This window comes from Cydia amplana, chromosome 16 (genome assembly GCF_948474715.1).
Source record: "Cydia amplana chromosome 16, ilCydAmpl1.1, whole genome shotgun sequence".
Classification (NCBI taxonomy): Eukaryota; Metazoa; Arthropoda; class Insecta; order Lepidoptera; family Tortricidae; genus Cydia; species Cydia amplana.
In genome coordinates, this window is record NC_086084.1 from 1186401 (window position 1) to 1199166 (window position 12766).

Here is a 12766-nt window from a genome sequence, read left to right on the forward strand (position 1 = left end):
ATTTTTTTCTAAACTGAATAGTTTGCGCGAGAGACACTTCCAAAGTGGTAAAATGTGTGTCCCCCCCCCCCCTGTAACTTCTAAAATAAGAGAATGATAAAACTAAAAAAAATATATGATGTACATTACCATGTAAACTTCCACCGAAAATTGGTTTGAACGAGATCTAGTAAGTAGTTTTTTTTTATACGTCATAAATCGCCTAAATACGGAACCCTTCATGGGCGAGTCCGACTCGCACTTGGCCGCTTTTTTTTATAAGTAAATGCTTCCCCATTTTTGAAGGACGGTTCAAATTAAAGAATAATAACATTGTCTGTTGTGTTCTGGACGTAGGTTTCCAAAGAAAACTCCAAAATGTAAGACACTGATGTGCTACGTTTAATGCTCAGATACAGACTGCCGTAAATGACATCTACCCTCTATATGAAAACATAACAATCCCTCCACCAATAGCAAAGAAAGCTTCTTAAAATTAAAATACTCTAATTAATACATTAGAAAACTTATGAATTAAAATGGACTCATTTGTACACTGGGTTAGGATTCCGAGTGGCTCGGATATTACGACGATCTGCATTCGTCGTAGGATCCAAGGTGGTCTCGGTACCCTCCGTCTCACAGTCCAAAAAAACATCATCGTGAGACACCGACCTGGCAGCAGGCGAAACTACGGGGGCGGGGGCCGCGGGGGGAGCACTTTCCCTCGGTACCAGCGATTGACAAGGCTCCTCCGACTCATTACCAATTTCGAGTAAACTTGACTCAGGGCTCTGGCCTTCGATCGCTGGTTGTGCCACCGCTTCAGGATCTGGAGATAAAGACTCATTAATTGTTATTTCCAGATCCGAAATGTCACGGTTATCACTAGCAGTACATACAGTTTGACTACCTTTGTACAACAGTAATTGATCTACATGTTTCTTAACAATAATATCTAAATCTATTATATGCACTAAATATAACATATTACCTATAGATTTTTGTACACAACCTTTCTTCCATACGTGCTTATTGCCGTTACTAAATATATGTTTAACTAACACCTGATCTCCTTCCTCAAAACACACCTTCCGCCGCCCTCCATAGTTCTTAGTTTGTGAGATCTGTTTAAAACAAACATTTTGGTTAGCTTCGGCGGACAACGACATCATCGGCAACTGCGAGTGTGAGTCATAATTGTTATGAAACAAATCATTATCAGTCGAGCTAGAGCCCGCCGACTGCAATAGATCGAGACGACAACGGAGCGGGCGGCCAAACATCAGCTGTGCGGGGGAAAAACCGGTTGTGCAATGAACGGAATTCCTTATATTAAATAATAGCTTCCCTATTCGCCTGATTACAGGCTCCGTGTTGTTGCTACTTGCCATTATAATTTTGATGCCCCTTTTTAGGAAACCGACACTATTCTCAGCTTGGCCGTTCGATTGGGGATGGTAAGGAGGACTTGTTAAGTGTTTTATGCCATTAGCTATGCAATAGGCATCCAATTCCTTTGAACAAAAATTTGCCGCGTTATCAGTTACTAAAACATGCATTGTCCCAAATCGACTATTTACCTCCACTAGCCTATCAATTATGGCTTTTGTGTCCGTTGATTGCATTAGAAAACATTCGACCCATTTAGAGTGCGCATCGATTATAGCTAAATATTGTTTCCCATCAATTGAAAACATATCCATATGCACACGACTCCAAGGACGTTTAGGGTATGGCCACACCGCGAGCGGGGAACGGGGCGGGGTCTTCCGCATCGCATTACAAATACTACACGAGCCTATCTTTTGTTCTATATGTTTGTCGATATCTGGCCACCACATTCGTGACCGCGCCTCAGTCTTTGTTTTGACGACACCAAAATGCGAACTATGCAATTCATCTAGAATTTGCTCCCGGAATTCCTGTGGAATAATCAATTTGTGTCCCCTTAAAATACACCCATTTTCAACATGAAGCTCAAGTCTACAATTAAAATATGGTTTTAACGTTTCATTTGTTACATTACGCGGCCACCCTTTTATGACGTACTGTCTAACCTCATTAAGGATACTATCAGACGTGGTCGCCTCTCTTACATCTGACAATGTAACCGGTTTGAGCATGCTATCTGTGAAATAATTTATGTATAAACACGTATCTACGAGTTGACTATCACTCTGTTCAACAGTCGATGAATAACTGGCTATTGATCGCGAAAGAAAATCCGCGACGTTTTCTTCGCTTTTTATGTATTCAATATTAAAGTTGTAACTTGACAAAAACAACGCGTATCGCTGTAAGCGATTTGCAGCCATTTCCGGTATGCCCTTTTTATCCCCAAAAATAGTAATAAGAGGTTTGTGGTCCGTGCGTAGGACAAATGGCACGTCGCGGCCATACAAGTAGTGGTGAAATTTTTTCACCGCAAAGACTAAACTCGCAGCCTCTTTTTGTATTTGAGCGTAATTACACTCTGCTTTTGAAAGGGACCGGGAAGCGTAAGCGACCACGCGTTCTTCGCCAGAGGGCTGCGTCTGCGATAAAATGGCCCCAAGGCCAGCGGGACCAGCATCAGCTGTCACAATCGTCACTAATTCGGGGTTGTAGTGCGCGAGGACCCTTTCGGAACCCATTTCCTCTTTAATACTTTTAAACGCTCTTTCTTGCTCTTCCGTCCACTCCCATTTCGCATCATTCCTTAAAAGCGAATACAAAGGCTTTAAAACGCTGGACGTGTTAGGCACAAAGCATCTGTAATAATTAACTAAGCCCAGGAAAGACTTAAGTTCGGTAGTATTTTTAGGAGGCACACACTTTAAAATAGCTTCCACTTTCTTTGGTGACTTATGCAACCCGTGCTTATCAATAATAAACCCGAGATACTCGACCGATTTTTTAAATAGATCGCACTTGTCTCGTTTTAGTCGTAGACCAGCGCCCTCTAACCTACTCAAAACCTGCTCTAACCTTTTTATATGAATTTCACGGTTTTGCCCAGTCACCAGTATATCGTCAATAAATATACAAACTCCGTCTATGTCGCCGAGTACGCTTTCGAGTGTCTGTTGAAATATATACGGCGCATTTGTGAGCCCAAAAACTAACCGGTTATAGCGAAATAAGCCCTTATGGGTGTTTATACAAGTTAAGTCTCGGGACTCGTCCAGTTCCAGCTGATTGTACGCTCTAGAAAGGTCGAGTTTTGAGAACTCTTCTCCTCCGTACAGCCTAGCAAACAAATCTTCAATACGCGGAACCGGGTAGTTGTCAACATATAACGCCTTATTTAATGTAACCGAATAGTCCCCACAAATCCTAATATTTCCGCCGGCGCGCAATACAGGCACTATTGGCGTGGCGACATCGGCATGATCTACTTTCTCGAGTATCCCTAAATCCACTAAACGCTGAATTTCCGCTTCTATTTTACCTTTCAACGGCAACGGCACTGGGCGAGGCTTAAAAAACTTTAGAGGCATATTCGGCTTAACCTTGAGAGTAACCTTATATTTATTAAAACAACCGAGTTCGTCTGCAAATAACTTAGAATACTTAGTCATAATTTTCGAACCTAAGTCATCCTCTACTATATTGTTAACGCTTTGTTTACATATTTGCAAACTAAATGCCCTAAAAAAATCGCGCCCCAGTAAAGTAGGTCGGTTATCGCTCTCCGCACTAACAAAAAACATAACCTGGTTAGTTTCCCCATCATAAGTGACGGGTAAGGTAACGGTACCTTTAAGTGCCAATTTGCTTTTATTATAACACTTCAATACGACCTTTGGCGAATTTAACTCATACTTGGAGAAATACCTATCGAAGATGTTATGGGGCAATAATGAAACCGCGCTCCCACTGTCAATCTCACAACTAATAGGCTCGCCCGCTATCGTGACGATCTGTATCATCGGTTCACCGTTAACTGTTATAATATTGTAAACACTCTCACCTTCAATGATATCGTTATCCTCCTCTGCTATAAAATAATTCCGTCGCACTTTGGACTTGCACATTTTCTTTAGATGTCCCTTCTGTTTACACTTTTGACACGTATAGTTAATAAAACGACACTGTTCCTTTGCATGATTTTTGTAGCCGCAAACTTCACAACCTTCCAAACTAGTACGAGTGTTACGTTGCGCCCGCGACGTATTTACGGTAAACACTGGAGTTTCGGGCACCGACGGTTGTGTTTTTTTCAACGCTAATCTCGCGCAACGCACACTTTGCGCTAATTCTATAGCCTTGCTGAAGGTCAGAGTGTCGACGCTTTCGGCAAATAATTTCTCTTTTTCTTTCACGTTCTCCAACCCTAAGACGAACCTGTCACGTAACACACTATCCAGCTCCGTTTTAAAACCACAGTACTGGGCCAGGCTACGCACTCGCGCGGCCCAATCTGGCAATTCTTCACCTGGACGTTGTTCAGCCTTGTAGAAAGTGTAACGTTCCGCAAAAGTACTCTTCTTGGGCGTGAAATGAGCATCGAGATGTCCTAACAAAACCTTGTACTCCGCGCCGTCCACCTCCTTTGGCGCCACTAAATCCCGAAGAATGCGGTAGGTATCTTCCGATAAGGCCGACAATAACACGGCACGGCGTTTCACTTCTGACTTGTCCGATGTTTCATTAATATCATTAACAGTACAGAATTGAAACAATTTGCTCTTGAAAATACTCCATTCGTGAATCCGATGGTCAAAATTGAGACTGCTGCCGAACATCACATTTGCACTTGTTGTAGCCATTTTTTTTTCAACCAATTTATTGAAAAAACGTTATCTGCACACGTAGATATCGATATCGTCGCCAATTGTTGTGTTCTGGACGTAGGTTTCCAAAGAAAACTCCAAAATGTAAGACACTGATGTGCTACGTTTAATGCTCAGATACAGACTGCCGTAAATGACATCTACCCTCTATATGAAAACATAACATTGTCATTTCAACATACGTACAAGGAACTGCAAGACTTATTAACTCGTTTACTGGATTTAAAAATAGATTTTATGTACGTTACACAACAGTGTCAATTAAAACATCGTTTTAAGAATTATAAATAATTCCCGTGCATTATTGTAAATGCTAATTAGAATTAAGCGTAACGCAACCTGTTATTGGCGTAGTTATTATATCTTCCATGTACTGACAATAAAACATAAGTAATCGTCATAATTTAACGCATCTTCTTCCTCGCGATATCCCGGCTTTTGCCACGGCTCATGGGAGCCTGTGGGAACCGCTTGACAACTAATCCCAAGAATTGACGTAGGATCTAGTTTTTACGAAAGCAACTGCCATCTGACCTTCCAACCCAGAGGGTAAACTAGACCTTATTGGGATTAGTCCGGTTTCCTCACGATGTTTTCTTTTACCGAAAAGTAACTGGTACATATTTTGATATTTCGTAGGTACATAAGTTCCGAAAAACTCATTGGTACGAGCCGGGGTTTGAACCAGCGCATGCTCTTACCGCTAGGCCACCAGCGCTTTTAATTACTTTAACGCATATAAAATTTAAATATTCATGATAAAAAATGATTAAAATAAGTGGGGAGGTCTTTGCCCAGTAGTGGGACACTAAAATTGGCGTATAAATAAAACAATACGATTTAAAGATAACATGGGGCCAATTGCATAACAATCTACAACTAATATTACAAGCGGAACTCCTTATTTAATAAGTGAAATTAGAAAAGGAGTTCCGCTTGTAATTATTTGTTATGCAATAGGCCTATGGTCGTTTAATAGTTATTTGACGGGGCAAAGTTGTTGTTGTTGTAGAAAAGACAAATAATGTAAAAAAAAAAACAAATTGAAGTACTATCTTAATTTCTTCTTAATCTCGCACTTTTTGTGGACAACTATGATTTTATCAACAATTTATAAATAAGTAAGTACCTACTACTTAAACCTTTTATTTATATCAATTAATAGTTAAAATATAAATTAATCGTAAAAATTAATATTTCAATGAATTACGCCTTCAATTTCATGTCCATTACGGCATATACGTACCTATATAAAATAATCTACCAAAATATTTACTTAAGATTTTCTAGGTCTTTTGTAGGTCGCCAGATAGTCTTCTTCAAAGAGACAGGTAGGTACTAGTGTTGTAATCATGTGATAAAATAACACAAATGTGTCTAATAAAAGTGATATTTCAAAACGTGATAAACACGAAAAAGTATTAGGCCTGACATGAAATCGATAAGAGTAATCCTCATATATCCACTGATCTAACATCCGGGTGAATGCTCTTTTGACCTATATAATCATATAACATTAAAATGTCACAACTCCATACAGTAATTGATATAAATGCGACATTTTCACGCTTACTCATATGTTAGTTATCTAAATATAATTTGCATATCGCAATAGACGTTGAAAACAATGTGAGTGAACTTTTATCTGGCGTGTGATAATCTGGCTTCAAATGTTTGAGTTCTATAATGTTCTATGAGATAGGCGGGAGGAAAATTCGTGTAGCTGAAGTATAAAAAAAAGTTTTAGTATAGTTACCTACGTGAATACGCCATACTTTAAGAATGTAAAATATTATAGAAAAAAATCCGCTTAAAAAGTTTTCACTTCTGTCGGCACTCCCGGAGTGCAACCCACTCCGGGAGGGCCGACAGAAGTGAAAACTCAATGACTAGTCCAAAATGTCTGCAGCACTATGTATAATTGACCCATCCTCCTTTCAATTGAAAAACTTTAGTTCCGAAATTGCTGGTCAGTGAGCTTGTTTAAGATTCGAAATTCAAATCTGTAGCGTTAATTGTTTAAAATTCGAATATAAATTGTAAAGTTACCTTGCAGACGTCGCATCTAAATATATTTTGAGTTTTATTCACCAGTACTAGAGTTCACTTTTATTAGCGATTTCATCAAGATGTAGCTTTATTAAATTATATTTGAGTGATATAAAGTTAGAATGTAACTGTGAGATCCTCGTATTTCAGCCCGTACAAGATTATAACCTTTTTCATGTAATGTCATTAAGTTTTTCTTTATTTATTTAAATGTCGTCTAAATGAGTGGCCATCTAAATCTTACGGTCACGTGATCGCCTTACGCTGTCTCGAGTTTATCATTTTTTCCCCACCTCAAAAATTGCCCAGCGCCGCTAAAGAAGTTTTCACTTCAATAAAGTAGGTATGTAATGTTTTATCCTAGGTATCGGTGGGCGGATATAGTGGAGGCAGATCTCCGGGAGCTTGGCGTCACTGAAAACTAGGGAATCTCCCGGTACTGAGTTTGTATGAGGAGAACCGGGAATTCCCGGTTCCGGTACTGTACTTATTTGTATAGAAAACCAGTACCGGGAGCACTCCCTACTGTAAACTGGCGTGAATCCGCGCAGGACCGGATAAAATGGCGTGCTCTTGTGAATCTTGTAATGGAGGCCAATAAGACTCATTTTGGGTCATCGCGCCAAACTAGTAAGTAAGTAATAGTTATTATTTTATTCTGTGGTAATAGTACATTATTGCCGAGGCTCGGAAGTAGCTACTTGCTAGCTGAGGATACGTTTTAAACGAACGACCTTGGGAGTCCGTTTAATTGAATCCGAAGCCAGCAAGTAGCCTTCCGGCCGAGTAATACGAGTATATAGTGCTTTTCTCAAAAATGGTGCAAGAAATGTAAATATAATAGAAATATTTTACAGAAGCAACGTTCTAATTTTCACAGAAAAAACTAAAACCATTAAATAGATTGCATTGCCGCCTTTAAAAAATAGAAGTGTATTTTTCTGCTGAAAATACGCCAACCTATTTGAGACAACCTGAATAGTCGCGGTACCAACATTAGGTATAATAATAAGTACTGATCATCTGTTTGTCTGTTTAATGGATGCCTTCATTTGATATGGCCATTTCAACTTTTAAAAAGTTTGGAACTCGATTGCAGTCCCGAAATCGAGACTGCAATGTTTTTAACATTTTAATTTTTTGACTCACCATAAACTACGCACTTTGCGACCTATTTTTTAAACGGCAACGTCGACTTTGCCGTCCATTTTTGAGAAAATTAAATTTATATGAAGAACAGTTCAATAGATAGAAAACGTAAAGTTTAAGCCGCTGAAGAAAGAACCTTAAAAATTCAAACATAATTAATTACTAATTATATTCAGAGATGTGACTTATTTGAAATACTTGTATTTAAAATGCAAATACTAAATGCAAAATACCTATTTTGTATTTTGTATTTAAATACCTTTTGAAGAAAACTATTTTGTATTTTATTTGAAATAGTTTTTGGGACCTATTTTCTATTTTCAAAATACAAAATACTTTATAGTAGATAATGTAGGTAGGAGTTACAATCTCTTCTGATGTTACAATCCTGGCAACTCTCTCATACTGTTGAATCTGTTTAGTAACGTCGCACATGACCACAAGCGTAGCGAGTGGTTAAAAAAGTGGAATCTTGAGTGTTGCGAGGGTTTCAAGGTACGAGAGGAGAACAAACTTTTCTGCCCTGATGAAACTTTTCTGCACAAACGAGACGTTTTCATCACACTAACGAGAGGCATTATACTAGCTGTAAAACATTACAAATCTAAATTAATGCTTTTAAAAATTGTCCGTTATAAACCATCATCCATCCATCCTTCCGGTTAATATGAGCAAACAACAAGAAATTTGCACTTAGAGGACTGATTGACACACTGTTTTCAAAGAATGAAGAGAGTCTTTTCAATTCGGATATTTTGAGTACCTAATACTTTTTAATTCAGACTAGGTATTCACTATTCAGAGTACCTTTTATCGCAAAGTATTTGTATTTTTAAAAAGTATTTTGAAAATACCTATTTCGTATTTTGTATTTTAAATACAAATTCAAAAACTATTTTGTATTTTGCATTTGAAATAGTATATCAAGGAAGTATTTGTATTTTGTATTTAAATACTTTTTATAAAGTATTTTTCACATCTCTGATTATATTTCTGAAATGTTGTCGAGCTCCATTAAGTATGACTCTTTTCAAATTCAACTCCTTTGAGGTAAAATAATGTTCAAATTTTTAAATTGCTTCTTATTGAACGAAGTCGCGGGAAAAGACTATAGTTCATTTTTTTTACCATTCAAAATAAGGTAAACAATCTTGACGTGTCTATTTATTGAAAAACACGTTTTAAAAATAAATAATGGCAAATATGTAACAATTATGAATCTAATACGATCATTTATATTCTTCTGCTTTCATAAGTAATAGTTACTGATTTTTAAAAAGCGATTTCAATTAAAAGACATGTCAAGATCGCTTACCTTCTTTCTAATGCTAAAAAACGAACACGAAAAAACGAACTATAGTAATGAGAATGTGATATGTGCGTAAATCTATCCTTACCTACTGTTATATGTCACTCGGTTTGGCAGACATCATATGTGAGATATGAGTTCATTGAACTATGAAATGGGATACCTATTGTGGATAATTGTTGGCAGTATTTATACCTACACTGATTAAACGTTCTACATATAAATGTTCTTTTGAGTAAGTATGATAATATAATTATAGTTATGTATAGATAGAAAAGTTAACGAACCACCTATTAACATAAGAACAATTATATAATCTGTGTATTAGGACCACATTAGGACACCTCAATAAATCTATAAATCTATCTAAAAACTATACTACGAACATAAATTAAATATGTGTTAGTAAAGATAACATGATTGTTTCACATTCATCTTAAAATGTTTAGGTATAAGTATATTATATCCTCGTGAAGCCCATCATACAAAATTTTCCTATTTTTAATTTGAGCCTTGTCGAATAGTATTTCGTTTGTTTGAGCAAGCAATGAATCAAAAAAACATTCCGTATCATTTTGTACCTTGTCACAGTGACAATCAATGGGAAAGTCGCTCGGCACCTCATACTTTTGTCACTATGACAGGGTACAAATTCGTACCTACTGAAATTAAATTCCTTGACCGAAGGCGTACAAGGATTTAAAAAATCTATCACTAGAAACGAAAAATACAATACAATACAATACAAATCCTCTTTATTGCACAACCTCAGAATAAATGTACATGGAACACAAATAATACATGAAGACAGAGGTAAACAGCAGGCGGTCTTATCGCTAAAGAGCGATCTGTTCCAGACAACCTTTAGATAGTGGAGAAATGAAAATGATCAGGAGGTGCAAAAAAACTAAATTTAAACTAGAAAGAATAGCTTTATATTTTAATTCTACAACAATAATACAATACATAAACATACATACTACTAAAATTATTTATACCTTCATATATATACACAACACATATACATATAATACATATAGTATACATATATGTAATATGTGTATTACCACAAACTTCATTATTTATATTTATTAATTGCTAAATTTAATATTTATATCTAAAATTACAAATTAAAATTATAAATTAAAAAAATACAATACAACCTAGTAAACAATACAATATTATAGTATTGTATACATATTATACAATACTATAATTCTTGCCAAAAGAGATAACCAGTACCGCGAACAGGCATACTAACACAGACTTAAATATACCAAGGAAGGGACAGATAATATGTTTTAAGATACTGTTTTAACTGTGTGTGTGTTTACTGTTGTAAAATACTGTTTTTTTTTTTAATCTGATACTAATTTTAATTCTGGTTAAATATGGATATAATATACCTAGATTCAGCTGCAGAGATAGTTGATTCCCTTGTAAACAAATTTCTATGTGGGGGGGGGGAGTCAGTTATCTCTGCAGCTGACTGTACATAAGTTTTGAAGTTATAACGCTAGTGCGTTAATCTGCAATACCTATAGATTGATTGGTAAAAAACTACTTCTTAGCACTAAATTCGGCTCTCTACACACGTTCATCATCATCTTCCTCGCGTTATCCCGGCATTTTGCCACGGCTCATGGGAGCCTGGGGTCCGCTTGGCAACTAATCCCAGTAATTGGCGTGGGCACTAGTTTTTACGAAAGCGACTGCCATCTGACCTTCCAACCCAGAGGGTAAACTAGGCCCGTATTGGGATTAGTCCGGTTTCCTCACGATGTTTTCCTTCACCGAAAAGCGACTGGTAAATATCAAATGATATTTCGTACATAAGTTCCGAAAAACTCATTGGTACGAGCCGGGGTTCGAACCCGCGACCTCCGGATTGCAAGTCGCACGCTCTTACCGCTAGGCCACCAGCGCTTTTTTTTTGCGCTCTCTACACACGTTATTACAATAAATAAAAATCCACATTATCGTACAACGTATCACCCAAAGTACAACTTTAATCATATCGGTGATACAGAGGTCGAGATAAAGTGTCACTGAACTGTTATAGTGTCACCTTGCTGACGACATATCGACGCGTGATATGATGTCACGGTTTTATGTCAATATTTTTGGCTGTACGTGACCTAGGTTATATCTATTGAGTCACTTTGTTGACGCGAATTGTGTTTTAATATGCGAATTAAGTAATAAGATACAAGATATATATATATAATTATATGTATAAGATAGGTTAACGGTTTAGCCTAGTCCATGAGCGGGAGGTCCATGGTTCGAATCTTGGTAAGGACATGTGTGTAACATGATTTCTTCTTGAATTATGGATGATTTCTATGTATCTATAAGTATATATTCTATCTATATAAGTATGTAAATCGTCGTCTAGTGCCCATAGTACCTACATGCTTCTAAGTCGATCTGTGCATGATTGTCCCAAAATATTTATTTATTATTTATTTCATTTAGTTCTATACGTATTTTTATATTTGTGACTAAACAAAGTCTATTTGCATCAAAGATTACTCATATTTGTATACAAAATTTACGTTGAAAGTAACATAATTTCAGATTAAACGTAGGTTACCTATACAATTTACTCTACGATAACTCAATTTTTGTTCATGCTTTTGATTAATACAAATCACAGTACAAATTTGGCTTGGCAAGTTTTGATATGTGGGCTGACTAAAAGTTAAAAGTTTCTGAGCGGTTTGGTTACTAACTGTAACAAGGGACAAAACATTCAAGACGTTCATACACAAGCATATAAACTACGTCAACATTTAAACACGCCTAACAATTCGTAAATACGAAGTTTCCTATATTTTCCCGCCCTGCATATATTGCACCAGAACATTCCAAGCCTGCCCTTTCATAACTATCACATGTCCAAAAATATCTGTACGACTTTGAACCTTATTTACCCGATATAAGAACTAGCGATATGTTATTAGATGATATGGTTAAACACAGGAACTTTAATCGTTGGGAAAACCACTAGGGACGCTTCAAGGGACATTCTTCGCGTAGCTACACGCGATGGACGAAGGTTAGACGCTTATGACGTCATATATATTATAATAATATATATTTTTTATTTAAATAATAAATGTCGGTTGTGTATGTATAGTCTAGCTAATAGAACATGCCAGTAAGAACCAGGAAAATTATTTATTTGACACACTTCCCAACTTCGTTATAGTTATATACCTAGGTAGTTAGGTAGACATTGCAAGTTAATAAAAAGCTTGTAAAAATCACTGCGATTTTGCGAAAACTCTGCTAGCTGAACCCACGTACTCGTATACGTAGCACCTTAAAGGATGACTCACGTTAGACCGGGCCGTGACTGGGCCGTGTCCAGGCTTCGTCCGATTACCGTAAAACGGGGTGAGTATAGGTTTCGCGGGGAGAGGTGGGTTATGAATGGGGAGAGAAGGTTTGAGAGGGGGGTGAGAAGGGATTTTAAGGTTACTGCTACAAAAATAAT

The 12766-nt window shown here is 37.0% G+C and overlaps 1 protein-coding gene across 1 annotated transcript; it reads right to left on the minus strand.

The window, feature by feature from the left end:
• Positions 1-539: 539 nt before the first annotated feature.
• Positions 540-4918, minus strand: LOC134655200 (uncharacterized). The gene is made up of 2 exons (XM_063510650.1): positions 3935-4918; positions 540-1106 (listed from the first exon to the last, which is right to left on the minus strand). The coding sequence occupies exons 1-2, from the start codon at positions 4731-4733 to the stop codon at positions 1093-1095; spliced, it is 813 nt and encodes a 270-aa protein (XP_063366720.1). The 5' UTR covers positions 4734-4918; the 3' UTR covers positions 540-1092.
• Positions 4919-12766: the final 7848 nt, after the last annotated feature.

Excerpts from the sequence above, each read along its gene's own strand:
- LOC134655200 (XM_063510650.1), bottom strand. The coding sequence starts at position 4,733 with ATGGCTACAACAAGTGCAAATGTGATGTTCGGCAGCAGTCTCAATTTT.